Here is a 23,623-nt window from a genome sequence, read left to right as displayed (position 1 = left end):
AAAAATAGCAAAATCTTCACAGAACAATTTGAAGTATTTAGCTAAAAAAAAATTCAGGCAGCAACAGGGTGCTGTCGATCGAGCTGCTCAGCAGGACAGAATTGAGCCTGGGTTTGGTGTCAACCCAGGCGCCTGCTGACCCTCCCGCGATCAGTTTTCATTCTCCCCAGGGTGCCAGGCACTGGGCAGAGGAGTTCACATGCAACACGCAGTGATGAGATGCTCCGCGGTGATTTGTTCCTTTATCTAACGCCTGGCTAGACAAGCAGACATATAGGGGAGAAAAAAAATGCCAAGTGGCTCCCAGCCAGATGCTGAAACCTCTCACTCATGGCTGTGAAAGTGCTGGTGCTGGCTCAGCAGAGAGAGTGGGAAGCATGACCAAGGCCAAAGGTGTAGCGGGACTGGGATGCTGAGGATGAGATTCAGTAATCTCAGCCAGCCTACCTACCCTTCAGAGCATGAATAGTGGTGGAGGCAGACTCTGGGAGGGGAATACCAGGCTAGCCCAGCAGCTGGGTATCTGCTTCCCCCTCCTCACCCAGGGGCAAATTCATCCCACCAGTGAAAGAAGGTTGCAACTGGATCTGCAATGTCCTGGGTGAATTCAGCAACCACTAAACATTCCTCTGACTGCTGTACAAATCCAAATGGTTTTCTGGTTTGCTTTCTCACAAGTAAAAGCATCCAGTTCATTTGATATCAGATGGTGAAAAAGCTTGGCACAGCATCAGCTGCTTTTTTCTGTTGAGCTTATGCTGGGATGAGGATACCTGATGCAAGCTACCACCAGACATGCGCTGTTATAAAAATAATAAACTACACTTAAGAGAATTCCTGTCTCTTTCAAAAAGCACTTCTTGCAGGGAAGAGGCAGCAGTGTTTCTGACAGGCCATAGGGAAGTGTATCCTTAACTCATAATAGCCATAAACCACAACAGAAGCATATTAAGGCTAACAGAAAGACATTTAAAAAGCTGAAGCAGCTGTCTTCGATGCACTGTTTCAGCTTTCCAGGTCTTCATTTCATGCTTAGACTCTCACCAGGTTCCTTCTAACAGCCACAGAGCTGGTGTTTCATTGCCTTCCTGTGCTGCCAGCGGGGCAAGATGCAGGTACCAAGCCTTGGTGTTGTACAGGGCAAGATGTGCCTACTGGAGGAGGCCCTCCAGGTTTTTATTTTTTTTATGTGTGCAGGATCATCTCTCACCTAGTTCTTTTATGATCCTGTCTCCACCCAGTACCTTCTCTCTTAACACTTCCCCATGTTCTTGCCTTTCTCCCCAGCCTCTGGAGTCCTGCCATCATCACAGAATTAATGCATGTCCTGCCCTTAGCTCAATTTAGGCCCACACCCTAATATAAAGAATGGATTACACCACCAAGGAATGACAGCAGCATACATTGAACATTTTGTTCATCTTTTAAAGTCTGGCTTTTTGATGTCTTCCTCATGCTGACTGTGGAGGAGCTACTGACTCAAGCCAGCTCTGCCACAGGCACCAAACCACACAACAACACCGTGCCACTACTGCTAATGTCACCACAGTGCTTGGAGCAAAGGGCAGAGCAGCTGCCCCTGAGCCACACCAGTGCTGTGCTGTTATTCCTCTCCAGGGTATCACAGTCCTTCATGGAACAAGACAGCCACAAAGCTGCTGAGGTTGGCAGAGACCTCCAAAGGTTATCTGGTCCAAGGCTATCTGGACAAAGCTGCCCAGGACCATGCCCAGATTGCTTTTGAATGTTTCCAAGGATGGAGATGGTAGATCTCCAAGGATGGAGACAGTTTATGCCTTTTCAGAATGTACATTTCTGAGGAAAAACATAGAAAATGTCTCTTTTCTGTACCTAAAGTTACACAACAAACAAAAATGCTTGAAGTCCACCTTCTTTGGCATCCCCTCACCATCAAAAAAGCCTTCAAGCTGCCTTCCAGTGGACATAGGAGTAGAAAAGTATAAATAGTTTGAAGACATAGATTGCTTCAGTTTAGTGAAATTTTTGCGATGCAGCCATGTGTGTAAGATAAGACAATCCCTTTCAGAAATCTGAGAAATTCTAAGAAATGTCTGAAGGCACTTACCACTTTGGGAAATACTGCCCTAATTGTCTTGGGCCCTTCTGCTACATAAGATATGTGGAGATTTAACATACTATTCTGTCCCACAGTGGGCCAAAACTAACAACTTCAGGTCAGCAAGATGATGGGTTATCCTTTCTTCAACCAGCCAGCACCAGCTAAAAAAACCACACAGACCTCAGGATCTGAAGACCAACTGTATTTCCAAATTTCCAATTTTTTTCACATATATGAATTCCTCTGATATAGGCAAAGTGAGTATTTTTACTAGCAAGCAGTAATTCTGGCTGCAAACCTGGCCTCATGAACATGTTAGAAACATATTACAGATACACACACAAAACTACTATTGATTTTCTTTTTTTTTTTTTTTTTCTTTTGGAACAAAACCTGGTGCAAATGGCTAGAGAGGATGGTCCCCCTTGTAATAAAAAGACACTTCATGATTCCTCCTAACCTCCTGACTGTTGTGCTCCTCATTCATCCTGGTGGGAGTCGCTGCTCTGGGTGCCTCAGACTCTCACAGGAGGTTTCAGTCTTTCATGGGTTACTTGGCTGTGCCACGTGTCTCTAAGGGAACAAAAACACCACCCTGCACTACAGAAATGTTTTCTGCTGAAAATGTCCAACAGCTTTAAAAACGCAATGAGGGTTTTTTGGCAAGATCCATGTTTCTTCACGATATTCCCAATATTTGCTCTTCTTTGCTGAAGGCTTCACTACTGAAGTGCAAGGTCCTGCACCAGGGTCAGGAAATCCCAACCACAGTTACAGACTGGACAGAGAAGGGACTGAGACCAGTCCTGACTAAAAGGGCTTGGGGGTGTTGATTGATAAGGAGTTCAACATGAGCTGGCAATGGGCACTTGCAGCCCAGAAAGCCAACTGTATCCTGGGCTGCATCAAAAGAAGTGTGTCCAGAAGTTCAAGGGTGGTGATTCTTCCCCTCTACTCCATTCCTGTGAGACCCCACCTGGAGTCCTGTGTCCAGTTCTGGAGCTCCTAACTCAAGGACACGGAGCTGTTGGAGCAAGTCCAGAGGAGGGACACAAAGATGCTCAGAGGGCTGAAGCACCTTTCCTATGAAGACATGCTGAGAGAGTTGGGGTTGTTCAGCCTGAACAAGTCTCCAGGAAGACCTTGGAGCATCTTCCAGTACCCAAAAGGGGCCTACAGGAAAGATGAGGGGGGAATATTCACCAGGAAGTGTAGTGATAGATCAGGGGAGTGGTTTTAAGCTGAAAGAGGGTAGATTTATATTAGATGTTAGGAAGAAGCTCTTCACTGCGAGGGTGGTGAGACAGTGGCACAGGTTGCCCAGGGAAACTGTGACTGCCCCCTCCCTGGAAGTGCACAAGGACAGGATGGATGGGGCTTTGAGCAACATGGTCTAGTGGGAGGCATCCCTGGCAATGCAAGAGGATTGGCACTAGAGGATCTTTAAGGTCCATTCCAACCCAAACTATCACACAACTCTATGGTTTTTTTGATTCAATTATTCTATGATTCCTGAGAGGCTGTTCAGGACAATATAGGAAGGGAGAAGTACCACTGCAGGAAGCAACATTTCTCCCCTTTGGTCAGGTAAATAGGAGTATTTTCCTGTGGGTACTGGAAAAGGGTACTAGGAGCTTATAGCTCTGATTACATACTTGGACAAACCCCAGTGAGAAGTCACAGGGATGAGAAATGCCCTTCAGCCAAAATGAGAAAGAAGTGTTGCACAAAAGCAGCAAAATGAAAGCACAGACCTCTAATTATTTTAATATTGAATAGTGACAGTGTTGTTCTGTTAGGATCACAAACAACCCTTGGCCACAGGTCATGGTTCATTGCCATTATAGAAAACAGGGGGCTGGCACAGTGCCATCCCTGGACAAAACACTCAGGTAATTAAATAAAATGAACTTTGTGATAACTCAGATGAACACAGGGAAGCAGTGGGTGTGTCCTTGCTGGACAGGCAGAGCTCACTGGGTATTTTATCAGCGCCTTCCCTCATCCCCACAAGTGCTTCTGCAGAGTGTTGGCTGGGGTGCCCCGTGCTCCCTGTGTCACTGGTAACCATGTGGATTATTCCCAGAGGGCTGTCTCTTGGCAGTGGCACTGATGTCCCCAGGGGCAATGACCTGTGTGCTGCCATCAGGGAGGGAAACCTGTGGTCAACAGGATGTCAGCTCACAGAGCAGAGAGTTGGAGCATGTAGGAAAAGGTATTATATATAAAAAGGAGAGAGAAAGGGAAATAAAGAGTTTTTTAAAAAATGGCAAAATAGGGAAAATAGAAGAAAAGAGCATCCATGTGACATTTAAACTGTGGTACCATGAAGTGCAGGTCCAGTGTATGCTGTGCACCATCCCACCCCTGCAGAGCATGGAGAGCCTATTTCAAATCTAATCCAGGAAAACATTCATTCTACCTCTTTAAACTCATATATATTCTTAGTATAAGTATTATAACCTGCACTACACAATTATTCAATTGCTTTCTATTGCTATATCAGACTGAGTCAGAGTTGAACCTTTTCTCCATCTTGCAGCTCTGGATTCTCCTCGGTGCTCTTGCCATGTGAACTGCTCTTTTTTGGCTGGGGCTATATGGGTCTGGGATCCTCTGGATAAAGGAAAACCCAAATAATGCTGGTACTGCTGTTTCTACCTTGTTGTTTCTGTCTAGCAGAGCATCCTCATGCTATTGGATATTAACCTGGGTGCATGCTGCAAGAGCAGGGAGAGCCAGCTGGGACACCAGGGCAGGTACTCACATAACAAAGCTCACAAACCTCCTCAGAGTCAGCCCATTTTGAAGAAACTTACTGATTCTTTCTCAGGAAAATTGACCTCCCTTTCCTACAGTTGAAGAGAACACTAACAGCAAAGTTAACAGCAGCAAAAGTAATTTGTGTCATGGTGCCAAAGTGCCAAATTAAATTGTGTGGAGTTGTCACTGTGGGCTTGGAATAAAGTTTTGGCTTCAGAGGAAACACTTCTGATTTGTGCTAGAATAAATGAGAGCAGAGCCACCTGACACCTTTTTACAGAGCACATCAACAGCAAAAAGGGCATTTTCTCATCAGTGGGCTGCAGCTGCACTGCAAACGGGCACCTCTATTAATAGAGCAAGTGGGCAGTCAGATATGCCCTTCAAAAACCACAGGGCTCTGGTTCTTCAGTTTTTATATCTCACATTGCACCACCCAGGGAAATTGCAGGGCTGGAATGGTGTGATGAACAGGATTTCTCATGTATCTGTATTTCCTCTCTCAGTACCTGTGCTACCAGGTGTAACTGCAAAATTAGTAGAGTTTATGACTAAAAGGCTAGAAACAAAAGAAGGACCAGAGCTGTTGTGCAGTAAGTCAATAGAACCAGGAGTCATTGATGAGTGGAACACAAAATGCTTTCACTGCCTTCAAAGTCAATATTGCAGGGGGAAAAATAGATGTACACATTTGTATACACTCAGCTTAGCCACCAAACACTTCACAGGCAAAACTCAGTTTTTCTAAGAGGTTTGGAGCTTGTTTTTATCATTTTTTTAGGATGAGTCTATCACTTCAGAAAAACAGGCAGAAGCCAGGCTCTCTGGCATTAATACAGACTTATAGTACTCTTCTTTTTGGCATTCCTTCTGTACTTCACAATGAGCAGTATTTAGTTCAGACCTCATAAAAGACTGAAATATACAAATCTAAAGATATTATTTAAGCCATCATAGAGTTGTGATTACTATAGCTTGTCAGTATTTTTATTTTTCTGTAATGACTAGAAGCACTAATTTTGAGTTAAGCCCTTGAGGACAAAGTGTTGTGCAAACATAAACGAAAACTCTAAACTTGTCCCAAATAGTTTTAAAGTCTCTATAGCAGAAAAAAACGCCAACAGATTGCTGTAGGCGAATGAAAAAGCACAGCACTAACACAATATCAGTTCTGCTCATGGTGTACTTGCCTGAAAAACCATTAAGCTTTAAGTGGAGAATGGCACTGAGAGGTATTTGAAATTAAGAGACATAATCAGGTCTGTGTAACAAATTTAGACACTAAATGTTAAGTGGTAGATGAAGTATGGTAGGCATATGGGGTAGGCTTTGGAAGATGAAGAGAAGTTAACCAGGTCAGTAAAGGAATGTGTAGTGCTGGAGACACAGTGCAGATGGCAAACTACAGAGATGAACCTTGAACATCATCCTAGAGAGCTACGAGCTGGGAAAAATCGGAGAAAAGAGGAATCAAAATCAAGAATGCTGAGCCCAAATTAGGATGTTAGCTTTGTGAGGATGGGAGAGGTGGTACCTTAGACATATTACAGAGTAAGAATCAATACAAATTCCAAACAACCAGGATATGAGATTTTGAGTGAGTTCATCTTAAGTATCATTATTGAGTTTCCTTGTTTGCTTCTTGATTCTCTACACAAACTGGCAGATCCCCCCACTGCCTCAGCTGTGAGGCAGTGATGAAGACAACCTTCCCCTGCATCCTCTGACACTGGTGGCATTAAATGTGCAACCTGGGGACTGAGGTCCCAGGCTTTGCCCCTCTGCTTTTGCAGCTCTCTTTTGCAGCCAGTGACACACTGGTAGTTCTCTTGTATGTGATTTGTCTGACCACAGATGCCAACATCAACATCTAGATCATCTAGACCAGTGTTGAGATTCTTTCACCATTTCATGGTTTACTGTAACCTTACAACAAATCTTGCAACCTACTGAAATAAATGTTGTGGGTTTTTTATCTCCTTAAAACTGTCTGGGTTTCTCACAAGGAATAAATTCAGCCTGGGGTGACATCTATCTCACGGTTGTCCAAAATAATGTGAGATGATTTGTCCAGCCTACACAACCAATCTTTAATAGTGAGATTAGAGAATAAAGCTGAGAGATGACAGGGTGGAGAGTGGAATATTTTCCATCTTTCTTTCACTCATGTGCCCCTTTCATTTATGTTTTTGTGATCAAGTTATCCTTCCATCTGGATGTTGAGAAGAAGGCAACAGCAGGCTGCCAGAGAAAGGATGTTTTCAGTCAAAGAGAGGAATCTGAGCATATTCCCAGCATAACATGGCCCAAATCTAACCTACCATGTAACATATGCTTACGTGTTAGTGTTTCAATAGATTGAAATGACATTTTTGTACAAAAGGAAGACCCTTTTCCTCCGTATGAGCTTTCTCCCAGTTTAATTTTATTGTTTCTTCATATTCTTCGTTGTGTTTTTCATATCTTGGCCCATTCCCTAGTGTCTCTTCTACCTTTCTCTTCTCTGCCAAAGCAAATCTTCTGCTTTCCTTCCATGTTCTCACTCATCCTTAGAAATGTTTTTCCTTCCCCTTTTGTCACACCTCTCTCATCTCCAGCCTTTGTTTCCTTCTCCTTCTTTTTAGCCCTGTCTCATTAAGAATTTTATTTTCTTCCATTCCATTTCCACCCCCTCTCTTCACACAGCTCTCCCAGCAGCACCCTTTGGAGCAAAAATTCTGTTTAATTTTAACACCCACAACCCACTCTTCAGCAGATGACTCCAACACCAATATCCAGACTTTGCTGTGCCACCACCTCCTGCTTCATCCCTCTTCTCTGCCCTATTCCCACTGTTCCTCTTTGCAGGTTTGCACTCCCAGCTACCTCCAGCCTCTCCTCTCCTGCCAGATTGCTGAGGCTGAAATGGTTGTGGTAGTAAAAAGGTCTCCATTGCTCCAATCTGTCTGCCCTGGGGGAGCAAGGCATTGACCACTGGAACCCTGCCTTCAAACAATCAATGAGGCCGGGTGACGTGCCAGCCTCGTGCTGGCCAACCAGGGGTAACTTGGGATGTTTCCTCATGCTCCAGACAGAAACAGCTATTTGTTTAATAGAGGCCATCACTCAAAAACCTTGCTGTGCTCCAGGAGAGGGGAGCCAGAAAGCCTGAAGCCAGCTGTGGGGAGCCTGGAGGCCATCTTAGCCCTGTGTAGAAGGTAAGCAAAGGTGTTTACATGTTTTCCTTAACATTAAGAGGCAAATTTTTCTAAAACCCTAGCTAAAAATTAGAAGCTTGCTCTAGCCGCCTCGCTTAATGAAGCTGTAAAAGTGCTTTTATTTGCTGAATTACTAAAGTGTTTTGAGTGCTTCTGGCAACCCAGTGTGTTTTCCTAAGCTGTAATAACATGATCAGGTCCTCTAATGTACACAGGTAGCAAAGTGACACTGATTTTGGTGGTAGAGGCTCTCACTAGGTCTGGTGATTGATGTTTGGGTAAAGTTCTCCTTGTAGTCTGAAGTGGTATTGAGAGAGGTCAGAGGGAATGGGCTGGAAACCTTTGCTCTTCCAGCCAAAGCAGCATTGTGTTGCTTCACACTGGGCAAGAACCAGGCCCTCCAGCTATGCACAAAAGATACAGAAGAGAATTTATAACTCACCTACAAGACTCGGCTTTTATAGAAGGAGACCAGGCTGTGTCTGTGCTTGTTCACTTTTTTCTGCAGAAGGGAAGTGGGTGAGGTTGGGAAAACACATAGAAAGGCAAAGCTGGAATAAGTCAGGAAAGCAGATGGGTGAAAGGCAGTGTGGGAAAAAAAAAACAGCAGATGGGTTGAGTATTTCAGAAAAAGATGGATGAAATATCCAGTATTCTTTCCATCTCCCTCCACTCCCTCTTTGATTCATCTTTCATTTGAACATTTTCAGGCTGCTTAGATTTTTAACTCTTTGAGCTGGGTTTTTTTCCAGGGGTTTGCATTATGTCCTGCCCAATTTTGAGCACTGTATAAAAAACAGGTAATGACTGCAAACCAAGATGCATCTCTCTTAAGCATGTTCCCTTCTAGAATAATTTAATGTCAGTTAACTTCTTTTAAAGCTGGGTTAGAAAGCATAGCATGGCTATAAAATGCTCAGAAGAAAAGGCACGTAAGCACAGTGCTCTTATTAAGCTTACAGCAGCAGAGAACAATACTAAAGAAATGCAAACTCAGAAGAAGTCTCCACAACATACAGCATCCCATAAAGTCTTTCTGTTTTCCCTCTCAGTTACAAAGTTCTGAGGATATTGGTTTGTCTTCATGCCTTACCTCACCTCTTCCCTGTCCCTGCTCTCTCAGCAAGGCTGGGTGCCTCTGTCCATCTTTGGCTTTCTCAAATATCTTCATGCTGTCTTTCACCTGGGCTTTCTTCACAGAGGAACCCAACCTTGAGTGATTTCTGTACTCCCAGTCCACTTAATTCCTTCTTAACACCAACTTTTGCCACAAAACTTCCAGAATTAGCTGACACCCATGGCTGAGCTGCGGGACATTTCACTGCTCAGGGACTTGCTTATTCCCACACATTTCCAAGACCACATTTCCTGTGGGAGTGTGGGGTGAAATGCTGCATCTTCTGATCAGCCTCCTTCTCTCACATTTTGTAGCTTGCTCATGGGACACCAAAGCCATCTTTGTCACAAACTGTCAGCTTTCCCCAAGGGCAGAAGCCCAGGGAGCAGAATTTTGTGTATTTATGCATCTGAAAGCCTTAAGGTGAAGCTGCAATAAAATGTCAATCAGTTTGTGCCATAAAATTAATGACAGTGTGAAAGTTCAGTAATCCCTGTCCCTGTAGTCTGTAATTTCTAACCTGAAACAGAGAAATATCTGTGGATCCATTTCTGCACTGATCAGGCTTTTCCCTTTGGCTGCAGATCACAGCCCGGGTGCTGTATGAGCTGAGGTTGTTCACTTTGTTGAAGAGGGATCCAATAGCAGCCTACAACAAACTTGGAAGGGAGTGACAGAGGTGATGGGGCAGTGGGAGAGGATATAATGAGCAGTAACATCCACATCTACAGCTTGGGACATTCAGCTTGGGCATGAGGAAAGACTTTTTTACCAAAAGATCGGGGCAACCCTGCAATATGTGACCCAGAGAAGTGGTGGTAGCTCCATCCTTTGGGGATTTCAGAGCTCACAGTAAGCAAGTGTTGGTGGTATTCCTGCTTGCAGCAGGAGGTTGGACTGGAGATATGCAGAGATCCCTTTCAACCAGTGCTTCATTTCTGTAGATTCTTTGATTTTGAAAGATGATTCTTTGGTTTTAAAAGAAGAACATCACTACTGTGTGCTTTGCACTTTATGGCAGATCTCTGACAAAGAAGTGGGATGGCTTTGTGACTTGCCCTTAGCAAATAGCCATAGGATTAGAAAAACTTCCAGTTTTTCAGATATTTTAGGACGGGTGACAAACACCCTTATAACACAGTTTCATCTACCCTTATCTGTAGAATAACCATATCACAGGAAACAGTAATGAAAGTTTCTCCAGTTCTTGCTGACAGCTTATTTTTGATGAAATAGAGAAAAACTATCTGGTAAGGGCCCTGGTGAGGCTTGCCCTGTTGCCCAAGCAAGGCAGGGTTGAACTTTCTATGGCATTCCCAGCAATAATTTCCTGCTCTTCTAGACCCTCAGTGCTTCCCAGGACACTTGTCCCAGCCAGCCTGCTGCATCCACATCCTTGTCCACCTAGCATGAAGTCTGACAATGAGGTATTAATTGGTGCAGCTATGGTTTTTTTAGTAATGTTCCCAATGGGCAGAATATTGTCCACTAACAACTAAAATGAAACTCTCTGCTCATTTCGTACCAACACATGTTTAATCCTGGCAATCGTAAATAAATTCAATGGAATGTTACAGTTTTTTATAATTCAATTTTAAATAAAGACTCGAAGGGAACAGGCTCTGTAGAACAGGATTACCTGTGCAATTCTTGACAGGAACATTTCTTGCTTCAAAACTGATTCTTCTTTCACTGAAGAACAAAACTGCTGAAATCCCATGCTCCCTGCACTGCTATAACCCAAACCTCCCTATGTCTTTCCTCAGGAGAGAGCTGCCATGTGCACAGGGAGGTGTTCAAAGTGCATTGGGATCACCCTCTTCCCTCTTGCAGCATGTGCCATCGTCTCCAACATCCTCCTGTACTTCCCCAATGGACAGGTTCTGCAGATCAATGAGATAACTGACCTGGTCTGGTTTTTCCATGGCATTCTGGGAGCTGGGATACTGGTAAGGGAGAAGTGTTGCTAACATTTCTTATGAATTTTGTTTTAAATTAATGGCTAAGAACACCTCTGTTAACAAAAAAAAAGTCAGACAAATTTGTTTTGCATGAACATGTGAGCAGCTTAATTGGGAATGTGTATGGGACTGAGAAACTACATCTGATACTGAATTCCCTAATCTCAAGAGTACAAGGCATTCCTGAAATAACTACCAGACTCCAAGTCAGGAAGAAGCAATAGGACTGACTTCTTCAGAGAAGGGTGACAAGGTTGTTCATCCTCCAGGAGCCAAAGCAAAGCTGAAGTCCTAAGCTCAGCTGGAGGTGGTGAGTTTTCACTATTGTCTGCACCTCCTCTATCTGATTTATGGTCACATAATTCACAAAAAAAAACCCCAAAACATTAAGGGCAAACCTGGGACACATTTCAGTAGAAACCCAGCCAACACTCAGTGCAAATGCCTTCTATCCCAAATGCTGCCTGCATTCCCACACACCCACCTACTGCCTTGTGGGTTTGATCTGGTTTGTATGTGATTTTCTATAGCCAGTTCTCCATCCCACCACTCAGAAAAGATTCCTTTTATGTGAAAGCCCATAACTAAAAGGGAACATGTTTGGGAACACTGATCTTACCACTGCATTGGAAAGTCTGGTCCCTTTATGGTCTTCCAATTATCCACCCAAGTGCAGATAAAAAGCTAAGAGAATAACATGCATACATTTACTGGATGTTATACAGCCAATGCAGATGGTAGACTGGCACAGAGCTACAAAGAAAAAAAAATAAAAGAAAGAGGGGAAAAAAGTTTGTTTAAGAATAATTAACTTAGAAAAAAGCAAATTTCATTCAGTCAGGCTATGATGCAGCTACCACTTAAGTCACTTATGTCTATGGAGAAGCTACAATGATTGTGGTTCAGACTTCTGTTTCCCAAAGCAGAAGCATGGTATAAGATCATTCAATAAAATGTTCTCCACCAGCAGCTTGCTTTCCTCTTCTAGCTTCCACTTGGGCCTGTTACTCATGCTGAGCTTGAACCTAAGCATGAGTTTGTGTAAGGAAACCTAAAGGAAAGGGAACTACATGAGAGACCTATGGAAAACCATGGGAAGCCCAGGAGTCATTGGCATTCAATGAAAGGGAAGGCAGATGTTAGGCATGAAAGCATCACAGGCTCATTGAGAACATTCATTCTTTCCAGGCTTCTAGAGAGGCTCCCCTGTGGCCATCACTGCACACATGAAACCAAAAGCAGCAAGTGGGAGGGAAGGAAAAATTTGCATCGACCTTCAAAACACAGCACTAAGAGTAATTATTGATCCACAAACTATGCTGTTGAGTGTACGTGTTTTCCAGAAAGCAGCATAACAAATGCCCACAGGTGAAGAGAAGGGGAAATGAAGCATTATCATCAGTCCCATTTTCCAGGTGCTGGAAGCATGGCAAAATGAGGACTGACTTCTGGACCTCCTAGGGAGCTAAGCTAGGTACAGAATGGCCCATGACAGGAGCCTGGTCCATATCCTGACTGTACAGTGAGGACAGGCCAGATTGCAGCAGGTTTCTCCATGCACCCACCTTCTTCCCAAAGGAAATTCAGGAAATCAGGTTGCCCAAGATCGGAGAATCTCCCTGTGACCAGGACATTGCCTCCACAGCCAGGGCTGTGAGAAAAACTTCATAGCAGCCTGGCCTGGTTCTGTGAGCCAGAAAACCTGCCTATCCCCCAGATCTTCACGTCCAGACCAACACCCAGGTCCTCAGAGCACCCCTTGGCTGAACAGCCTGTCCCACCCTCCTCCTCTGCTGCTTCTCTAATGATGATTTGTATGACGTAAAAAAATCTCCGTTTCCTTATTTCAAAAGTTCAGGGTGTAAAGAGGGAATGACTGGCTCCATGTGTCACAGTAATGTCTTGCCTGACAGAAAACCTGTGTGCAACACCAGGAAATGCCTGACTGAGCCATGGGTTTCACACAGCCCTCGATTTACTGACAACAGCCAAATCTAGCAAATTCTCATTCTTCTGTCAAAAGGCAGGAAAAAAAAAAAAAAAAGAAAAAAAAAAAGCTGCCAAGCAAACCCTTCATCCTGAGCCAGGCTAATAAATGACACAAAGGTGTTTACAGCTTAGATGGGAAACCTCCAAAGAAGAAAGACAGCCCTGGAGGAAAGGGAGTGCTGGTTTGATGGGCAGAGGTATTGGCTCTCCTTCTGAGTGCCAGACAGTGGCATGCTGGGGCTGGGGCTGTGGCTGCCTTAGGGACCTGCAGTGATTGTTTAAGAGCTGACTTCTTTCCAGGAAGAGGAAGCTCTTCTTAACTTCAGTGCTCTACATCTGCAGGCCTCCAGCTGTGGTCCAGCAACTGCTGTTGGTGCTGGAGCCTGCCTCTGGGCTGTGCATAATAGGCAACAGGGAGCAAATGCTTTGAAAAATATTTAGGGGGCTGCAGATCTAAGTATATTTCATAACACTGTCCTACACATTCTGATAGAGGTACTCACACTACACATATAAATGTTCTGGGCTTCACTTACCCTGGGTTCCTGCTCTTCCTGCCCTACATGGGACAGTATCTCTCCAATATATATTCAGGGGCTTCTTTTATAGCGGTTTTTGTTCCTTTGTTTGGGGATTCTTCCTCCTTCATCAACTTTATGGGGACCATTTCCTACTTTCTCAAATGCCCATTTTCTGGCACTGTACTTTGAGACACTTGCACAAGCAGAGGAGGGCAGAGACAAGGCAGCAGAGTGCTCTGGCTGCACAGCTGGACCCACAAGTTTTCTTACCCTCTAGCTACCAAACTTAATGAATTTTTTCCTATCTCCAGAGTGCCTGTATAAGGTGGCATTATATCCTGAGACACAGGGGGTTACTGACTGCATTGTATCAGTCCAGCTCCACCTGATAATCACCATAGAGAAAGCTGATGTGAACTGAGAGTTCCCTGTTGAGTGAAGTCTATTTTGTAAGTTTTCCAGCAGCTTAGCACCAAGAACCAAAGTCAGGTGTGTTTCGGGAAGTTTAAGGCTGATTTCCCAACTATAATCCAGACCAGGATGCTTAGATTTAAAGTGACATAATTCTTACTCCCATGACACACCTTTTCTCAGCAGAAATTCCATTTTCTCAAAACTGGCAGATTTGTTCCTGAAAAAAATAATCTGCTGTAAAAAAGCAGTCTAGCTTCAGCAAGAAAAATGACTGTACCAGAAACTTGCCAGCCAGCTCTAGCTGCAATGCTGTGCTTCTTCCTGAGCTACTCTTCAGCAAGCACCAACACCTAAGCAGGTGTAACTCACAGAGGAAAGGCAGAAGCCAGATTGCATTTGAGGAACATGACTCCTCAGGTCCTAGACTTTAAGAAACTTCCCAGCAGAAGCACTGCACACCAATTCACCTTGTGTTTTTTTTAAAACAGGTTATTTTGCCAGCATCCATGATGCTGGGAGCAGGCGGAGCAGGATGTTGCGCTAACAGATGTGGGGTAAGTGGATATTTAAGTGTTGAAACGGCACCATGGGGTTTGCACAATAGGCCTTAAATGGCTGTTCAGCAGGTGGAAATGTACAATGACAAACCATCCACCAGCAACAGCCATGTCAGGAAAATGCAGAAGAGGAGCTTGATCTACAGCGTCCCTGGGCTCAGCTCAGCAAGCTCAGCTAGCCAACAAGAATGTTGTGACATTGCAGCCACTGATATGAAGGAAATCCTACTCTGCCATATCAGTCAGGGCAGAGAAGGACAAAACGACTTTACTTCAACCCCCATGAGGCAAAGCATGGCTCCAGCTTCCTCCTGCTCAGGGCAATCCTAAAGGCTGAGATGGCTGCCTGTCCTCTCTGCACTCACCTGGCCCTGTTTCCCTTATATCCTCTTCCATGGCAGGCTGTTTTTCCACAGGTTCCTGCCTGTTTATCAGAATAGTGGAAGATACATTCTCTGCTTTACAGGCCCATGCCAAAAGCCTGAGCTGCTGCTGCTGGCAACAAGAAGCCAGCACTGCTTCCTGGGGGCTGGTCCACGGGGAAGGCTTTGATTCCATAGCATGGATTTCCCTGACTGTTGTACACACAAAAGGTGCAAATGCAATTTGGGTTCTTAGTTATCCTGAGAAAGCCCAGAGAGATTTTTTTCCATTTATAATTAAGAATATTATAAAGCAACATGCTACATAGGCATCTCCACTGAGCCTCAAGCTCTGGGCACACATTTCCATGTGGTTAGCATTATTAGCCAGAATAAACTAATTTAGAAATGTTTGGGTTTTTTTAGTCTGCATGCTTCCCAGAAGAAGTGTGGAATAAGAGATTCCATACAACAAAGCACGTCTCTGCTGTACTCTTCCACAAATTTTTTAGTTTGATCCATGAGAAGATGTTTTACGTAGCTCAATTCATTATTCATAATACCAAACTAACATTCTTCATTGGGATGTCAGCCAGTGCATCCCAAGGGACGTGTCATTGCATTGATTTTACCAGATCTGCTAATGATAGCCAACCCCAGTTGCAGAGCTGGAACAGGAGCCTAAGCACCCTGAACCCAGTGGCTGAGCCAGTTGCTTCTCCTGTTTTTTTGTGATGTACAAAGTGGTGGTGAAAAACAGCTGCATCCCACACTCTGCTGAACATCCTAAGTCATGAGAAATCAGCTCAACTGGGCTCAGTTCATGCAGCATCTCAGGTGTCCCTTCTCCATCCTTCATCCCAGAACTTAATATTACAGAGGCAAGAATGAAACTTCCCCAGAATGTCTGGGTTCATTCCTCCAGCCCACCTGTGCAGGTGGTCACACTGCAGAGCACCCATGCCCCTCCACTCCCTTCCACCACCCCTTCTCTGTCTGAGCCATTCCTTGAAGAAGCACATGGATGCCAGGTGGCCCATTGGCACCTTCCCATCACTCATCAGTTACCTACAGACTGTTCCTTATTTGCTGTCACAGCAGAATACAGGACATATTGTCCAGACAGAAGTTTGATCATGTGCTATTTGATTAGGAGATGGTGGCCAGGTGATGAAGTTGCTCAAGCCAAACTAGAGAAGAGGCTTAGAGAACAAAATTATCTCTGAAAATTATGTCTTCTGAGACTGTGGGATTTGCCCACCCCTTTATATGGGAGGAACAGCTCTACAAATTCATGGTTTAGACAGAATGTGGCCCAATGTAGAGACAAGACAAGACACGAGCAGAGTTAGTGGCTATAAAAGACATGAAAAATAACTGTGACTACTGGAACAGCACCTGAGGGAGAGTAAATTCCAAGCATGCAAAAAGAGGTGAGTCCTGCAGGGAGATGTGAAGGCCCATGATGTGCTTCTTCAGGAGAAGAAAACTAACAGAAGCTTTGCTCTGGGGAGAGTGGGAAGAAATGCACGGACACCGAGAGCAGGGTTGCTCAGGAACCCTGACCTTATGGGCTGTGTGCCCAGGGCAGGGTGTGATGTGAGTCAGCAGGAGCTGGAAAGCAGAGGAGCCCTGGGACTGGTTCAAATGTGAACGATGTCAGCAACTTCCCAAGAGCCAGAACACCTCATGAGGAGGGGCTGAGTGAACCTGACATGGGGTCCCCAGCTCTCAATGCCTTGTCCACCAACTTCAATCTACTGGCAGAGAAATAGCCCACAGTGAAGGCTGAGGAGCCTCTATCCAAAGACTTCTTCTATCCAAAGACACCTTTCTGCTTTGGGACCTTTGGTATGAAATTATAATTTACACTACATATTCCGCGTTGCTTGTCATAAGAAAAAAAGAAGGCTAAAGAATTAATACTTATCAGAATTATTATTCAGTCAGAACATAACCATTTTCCTCAGCAAAGGGGCTCTATCCTGTTATATTTTGTGCAATCCCTGGTTTCGTTGTTTCAGACTTCACCCCTGCCTTTACACCCTGATCAAGCATCAATGACAGTAACAATAATTACTAACTTTCTCATCTTTTTTTCACTTTATTAAATCTTCCAGTTCACAGTTATGTCCTGCATTAAGTTTTTTCATTAACCCATTTTAAATTGTTGCCTAGAAACATAATAGACCCTTGCACTATGGAGTAATGATTTTGGAAAGTAACAGACTTATAAAGCTTCCATGTCCTCAGCCTAATATGTACACATCTGAAAGCATGCCCTGCATTGGCACAAAGAGGATAAAAGGTTTCCAACATGTAGTTTATGTCACTGCATAAGCAAAAATACTCCAGTATTTCTCTCTAAGCCTTCCTTACTGGTTACCAGTAGAACAAGAATAACCATAGCGGCTTTCCAGACCAACAAACCTAGGTAAGCAAAGATGTTTGGATAACCAGACAGTATATTAAGTCCAGAAAAACTGCATCGAGAGAAAGAAATAAAGAAATAAATATGTGTGAAATAAGAACCAGGGCAATAAAGAGCAGCACAAGCTGAGAAAAAGGGAACCAGATAACTTCACGAAAGTTGTTGATGTAAATACCTGAAGAATGAATGCTAAAAGTCTATATTGTCTCACCAGAGACAATCCAGTTGTGTGAAGGATAAAGAAGGGAAAACATCAAAAAAAATCTGCAAAAATGATCAGTAAAATCTTTGCAAGAGGCAGACAACAGGCCAACACCATGAGAAACTTTCCACAACTCAAGCATTCCAGCTTAGATCTCTTGTGGCAACTGAAGACAAAAATGAGGAAGTACAAAACTTCAAAAACAAGTGATAAACCAAGATGGTACAGCTAGGGGAAACACTGAAAGGTTGAGATGATATGATAGTTAATTAAATTGTCGCATTTCCACAGAATAGCAAAATATCATTTAATTTTTGCTGTCATGATTGCCTTTGGGATGCCCATGCTGCTATACTCTGCTAGAATTGATTGTTAGCATAATGAGTAAATGAGAAGTAAATGAGAAAATAGGTGGGGAGAAGTGGTCAGTGTAGGTAGGAGTTCCAGACAGGGTACCAGTCACTCACCTTCACTGAGAGGCATGGCTGGTGATCTTACTATGAGAGACAGTACATCAGCTACAACCCAGCACTGCCATGGTCTGGGACAATATATTAAATTACCTGCAATTTGCTACCAATTAAAAAAGCAACTCAGCCAACATGCAGATAAAGACAAAGAGTGTCCAGCTTTGCAAAAAAAAAAAAAAAAAAAAAAAGGGCTATTAATCAGCTCTGATGAAATAAATCTCATGAGAAATCCCAGCAACTTCTAACTCAAGGATTGCTTTAGAGGCAAAAAGACCCACAAAATGAGTCAGTTCACACATTGGCAGCATGCAGTGTTGCACAGAAAGCAGCAATGTAATCAGCTGCCAAGCTGGCAGTTGCATTCACCAGCCTGAACATGTTTGGCTAGTTAAGAGTTTTCAAGACTATGTCACAAATCTGCAGGGTGGATGGTGGATATTTCCATTTGTCTCTGTAATGCAGCACTCTGAGGAGCAGCTGGCATTAGGAGAAGGTTTCTACCTTCTTTGTGGGCTATTAGGTTTTGTGGGCAACAGGCAAATGTTGCCAGAGGTATTTGGCTTCAACCCCAAGTCATGGATGGAAGAGTTTCCCACATTCTTCCCGAGTGGTGCCTCTGCCCTGACTCCAAAGCAGTCTTGATGCTTTGCCCCCATCCCAGATCTGCCAGTTTCCTCCAGAATTTCCCTTTTTCTTTTCCTCCTATAGGAAAATAGCCCAAAACAAAGTAAAAGTAACGTTTCTGTGGGAGTGGCCAATGTAAAACATGCAGGTGCAATGCAGATAATTGGAGGTCACTGCTGGTCATTGCCACATGCAGCACATTCAGATTTCTCAACATGAGCAATGGTAACCACATCATACCATTGCAAAATGAAGGAAAGCAGCAATAAGAAAGGCTCTTTTGCATTCCTCATCAATTCCAAAAAACAATTAGTGTGTCTTCTGTGGCTTTCACACCTGGTTCAGTAGCTGCATGCTCGTTTCTGCTGGTACAAGGTCTAAGAAAAGTGCTCTTCATGAAGAGATGCAAATGCTGAAGCACATGATGTGGACTACATCAAGCCAGTACTGGCTTTGTATTTGCTTCCTGAAAGAAGACCCACCAGATATTTGTATCATTGATGGGTTGTGTAAAAAAGCACACTCTGGCCTTACCCACTTTTAGAAAAAAGACAAATAGAGTCTAAAATCCTTTAACATAACTAGATGCACTACTCACAAAAAATCACCTGGTTTTTGTTTCCACAAATATCACACTGTTATCATGAGTTTCAGCAAAGAGTAAGAAACACACAGAGATCTGGAGCAAGACTCACTTCAGTAGTGTCCAGCAAGAGGACAGGGGTTTGGGGGCACAAACTGGAACACAGGAAGTTCAATTTAAGCATGAGAAAAAACTTTTTTACTGTGAGGGAGACAAAACACTGGAACAGGCTGCCCAGGGAGGCTGTGGAGTCTCCTCTGCAGATATTCCAAACCCATCTGGATGCAGTCCTGTGTAAGATGCTTGGGGAAATCCTGCTTTAGTAGTGGTGTTGGACCATAGGATCATCTAGAGGTCCCTTCCAGCTCCAGTGATTCTGTCATTCTAATTTCCTTCCCATTCAGTGTAAGCTTTCCTGGGTACTCAGTGACTATGCATTCAATGACAAAGGTCTTTTCCACTTCAGATGCTGCTCTCAGTGATCCTGTCTGTGCTGGGATTTGCTGGAGGTGTGTATTGTGCAGCCATCTCCTCTCTTGGGCTGATTTGGGGCCCTCTGTGCAACATGGGTGATGGAGAATACCTCTACCCTTTCAGGAATGACACTCTGGAGTGAGTATCACTTACAGGCTTCTCCAGCTTTGCTTTCCCTAATCCCACACAGAGAAACCTTCTTATAGAAAATTTGCATTTTTCCAAAGTGAAAGGACAGTCCACCCAGTCTACAAATAAACTCACATTTCTCTAAGTAGCATGCTCCAACTTGTCATCTCTTCAACCAAGGATCATATCTGGGCAAACTGCCTGAGTTTCTTCTGTTGTCCTTGTCAGCAGCCCCTTGTGCAGGCTGCACCACTCTTTCAAAAGGCTGCTGAACTGTGGCTCCCACCAGAGTAAAAAGGAAGTGTTTAATAACTATGCCACATAAATCTGTTAAATCATCATGAATTGGGTCTACCCTACCTCCTGAAATGCAAAGCAAAAATATTTTCTATCTCTTTGAAGTTAACCTTGGCAACTACATTATTCAATCCAGAGATGATGGGCAGACTGGACTGAGCTACCACAGTGGGACTGGAGAATATGGAGACACATTTTAAACTAGTAGGAACCTTTTCCCTCTAAATCTTAGTGCTGCTATAAACCAGAAGAGAATTCTGAATAAAATCACCAGTTTTTATCAACTGTAATAGAACCTGAGACTCACTTAACATTGTACAATCAAATTCAGAAAATGTAACACTGAAAACATTCACAGATTTTCATTTTCTAATATATTATCAATCATTTTCTCTATCACAGAGAAAATTATTTGTTCAACCAGACAACATGGGTCATTTGCAAAGAACCTGAAAACATCATCCTTTGGAACACCATTCTGTTCTCTATTCTCCTGGCCATCGGTGTGGTTGAAGCTATTCTCTGCTTTATTCAAGTCATCAATGGACTCACTGGCTTCATATGTGGCACGTGTATGAGGAAAAGAAAGGTTGGTATCCAGTAAAACATACCAGAGTGCTTCATGTTCTTACCACTTTTATTTTTCAGGCTCTGGTGATGTTCCATGATCAGAGAAACCTGCCCAGCTCCTACGTGAGCAGCTCTGAGGAGCTGAGGCAGTGTGGGGGCTTTTGCACCTGTATCTTCCTCATGTTGTAGTTAGGGAAAACTCCCTCCTCAAGGGTTTCAAAGGAGTGGAGAAATGTGATCTATTGACCTGCTCAGCTGCATTGCTGTCTTCCTATTCAAGAAGCCTTTTTGATAAAGTGTAATGACCCCCAGCATCTGTGAGAGAGATGACAAGTAGAGATGTTTGTCATTGATCAACAGGAGCAAAAATTACATTTTACAAAATGGAAGAAAACCTCTTTCAAGTTTCATTTGTCACCACTGCTTCCTTTTCACTTATATTTTCATTCCACATTGTGCATTGTCTGATACCCCCTGGAATATTATTTAACCATCTTTCATTGATTGTCTTTCAGGCAAATATTTCTGGAATGTGACTGACCTACAAGGAATGCCAGGGGGAACCTTGAGGAGCAGATTCAGGATAGTGCACTGTGCTGTATTTATGGGAAAAGGACCAAGAAAATGTTCTGAAATGTCATGGGGCAAAATGAGTTTTTTATAAAGAAGTCAGAGTGGGAATGGGCTAGATCATTTAGATCTGAGACTCCAAATTTTTCTGTCTCTAAATACACCTGCTACATCTCAGGTACTGGCAAAACCACTAACCTGCCAGGTCCTGACTGACAGACTAGTGCATAAAACACAGCAGTCCCCAGATCGAAGTTCAACACTTGCCCACTTGTGTGTATAGGAATCTGAGCCATTGTTAATGTACATATTTATCAGCTGCACAAAGCAGGTGGTCTCAGGCTGGATGTAAATAACCTCCCTTCCCCCCAAGCCCCACCAAGCTCACTTCTCTCTTCCTATTAACTTCCTAACTGGGCACTCCCAGATTTAAGTTAGGATGAGCAGAAAATATCTTGAGCAGTGTTTGTGCCACCGCAGAGGTAATTCAAGCACTGACACCACAAAGGCAACTCCAGCACGCAGTTTGCAGCCTCCTTTAGCCCATTTGGTAGCATCTGTGCTCATTTGGCAGCACGTTGTCATGTTTGACAAAGTCCAGTGCAATTCTACATCAGCTCTTCAGGAGCACCTGAGAGATGCTGTAGCCCTGGAGGGGCATTAGGGTCAATGCAGACAGTAGGGTTTGGAGCAAGAGTTTTGTCTGTTTAACAAAAATGAAAAAGCTCAGCACCAAGTTTGCCCTCATGAGTATATGAGTCTCAGTTATTTCCACAGAGGTCTGGAGAGCTCTTCTAGACTAGATGACACAGATAAAGCAGTTAACTGGCAAAGATTAAGTCAATTATGTGCAGCCCAGTAACAAGTAAGATATATGATCCAAAAGGCAACAAATTGCATCAGTCTTAGTGTTACAGCAGCAGTAATTACAACCAGGAATTGTGTAATTCCTCATCATCACTCAAGATCAAGCCCTTGATGCTAAAGTCCATGACTGGCACATTTCAGAAACCTCATCATTTCAGTGACTTCCTCAAAGGTTAATTCCTGGACATGCCACTGGCTTCTCTGTGTCAGCCAAACTATAAGAGAATTTTTATCCACCTTTAACACACACATGCAGTTATGAAAATGAGAATGTACTTAAGCACTTGGAGTCAAATTTTTCAAAATTTTCTCAGTTAAAAGCTGCTTATACTTCTGCATTGCAACACTAAAGCAAGTTACTGGAACTTAGTTACTGCAGACATACACAGCTCTTTGTGCTGTCCTCTAATGCAACACACAAAATGCTCTGTATAGATGTTCCCTTTATACAAAATGTGGAAGAAAACGTCAGTTTTGCTAAGATGAGGCCACATGTACACTGCCTTGGCACATGATTTCACCCCTTCAAGAGGGAAATTTTACGTGTAAAACTTAAAAGATAACTCTGTTAAAAACAATAAAAAATAAATTTAAAAAAAAAATATTTAAGGTACATCTAAACCTTCCAGGTGGTTTAAAAAACTCATCTTCATTTTTGGCAGTAAAGCCTGGACAGTGCTACCATATAAAGCAAACATTTAAATAAAGCCAAGCAATTCAACCAGGAAAAGAGTCAAGGAGGCAGGAAGAAGTAATATATAGAACATAGCCTGGGAGAGATTCCTTCATCAGAAGAGGGGCTCTGTGAGCTCTTAACAGTCCCTAAATACCAGCACTGCCCTCAACCTTCATTTTTACCTCCCTGCCTCTCGTGTCTATGATAAAGCCAGCCTGATCCCTGCCAGCACCAGGAGAGGGCCCAGCACCCCCTGGCAGCACTAATTCCAGCTGAGAGATGTAAAAGCAATGCACTTCTGCCACCTCCTTGTTCCAAGCTGTCCTGTCCTAGGGATGTTTAGTGTCACATCTGTGTGCTTATGGGGACACCCTCTGACCTGTCAACTGTGCCATCTCTGGCCTCACTGATATATGTAAATATTAAATAATGTTCTGAAGCTATTTTCTGGCTTGATTTCTGTGATCTTAAGGACTTGTGACTTCAAACTAGCACAAAAACTAACTCTGCTCAGACAGTAGAGTTAAATTAATCTTGTCTAACGTGAAGCACTGAAAAGGAGTCTTTTCTGAGGGAGGCAGCAAGCCACACAGCCCATGGAGAGAGGCAAATTCCCCCAGCCCATGCTGAAAGAGGTGCCTAAAGCAGGAGGGAGGAAATGCCTCCCCAACAAGATTCAGGTGACCACCCTAGAGAGGAGCATCCGATGCCATTTGAAGTGCAGCAAAGCATCCTGCTCAGCCTCCAGATGCCACTCGAGGTGTCAAGG

The 23,623-nt window shown here is 43.6% G+C and overlaps 1 protein-coding gene across 2 annotated transcripts; it reads left to right on the top strand.

Annotated features, from left to right (window-relative positions):
• Nucleotides 1-7,922: 7,922 nt before the first annotated feature.
• Nucleotides 7,923-23,297, top strand: LOC139791493 (transmembrane 4 L6 family member 1-like). Of its 2 annotated transcripts, none has more exons than XM_071733793.1 (6): nucleotides 7,923-8,040; nucleotides 10,924-11,106; nucleotides 14,531-14,596; nucleotides 19,738-19,883; nucleotides 20,574-20,760; nucleotides 21,257-23,297. In XM_071733793.1, exons 2-6 carry the CDS (start codon nucleotides 10,936-10,938, stop codon nucleotides 21,275-21,277), a joined length of 591 nt encoding a protein of 196 aa, XP_071589894.1. In that variant the 5' UTR covers nucleotides 7,923-8,040; nucleotides 10,924-10,935; the 3' UTR covers nucleotides 21,278-23,297. The 2 variants fall into 2 exon arrangements, with proteins under 2 accessions (XP_071589894.1, XP_071589903.1); XM_071733802.1 differs by having other exon boundaries at nucleotides 7,950-8,050.
• Nucleotides 23,298-23,623: the final 326 nt, after the last annotated feature.

This window comes from Heliangelus exortis, chromosome 1, assembly GCF_036169615.1.
Source record: "Heliangelus exortis chromosome 1, bHelExo1.hap1, whole genome shotgun sequence".
Classification (NCBI taxonomy): Eukaryota; Metazoa; Chordata; class Aves; order Apodiformes; family Trochilidae; genus Heliangelus; species Heliangelus exortis.
Note: the sequence above shows the minus strand (reverse complement) of the source record. Positions and strands in the feature narration are given on the sequence as shown.

What these genes read in the sequence shown, in the direction of transcription:
- LOC139791493 (XM_071733793.1), top strand. Translation starts at nt 10,936, where the DNA reads ATGTGCACAGGGAGGTGTTCAAAGTGCATTGGGATCACCCTCTTCCCT. An exon ending in TTCTGGGAGCTGGGATACTG is followed by an intron (nt 11,107 to 14,530) that starts GTAAGGGAGAAG and finishes TTTTTAAAACAG; the next exon opens with GTTATTTTGCCAGCATCCAT. An exon ending in CGTGTATGAGGAAAAGAAAG is followed by an intron (nt 20,761 to 21,256) that starts GTTGGTATCCAG and finishes ATTGTCTTTCAG; the next exon opens with GCAAATATTTCTGGAATGTG.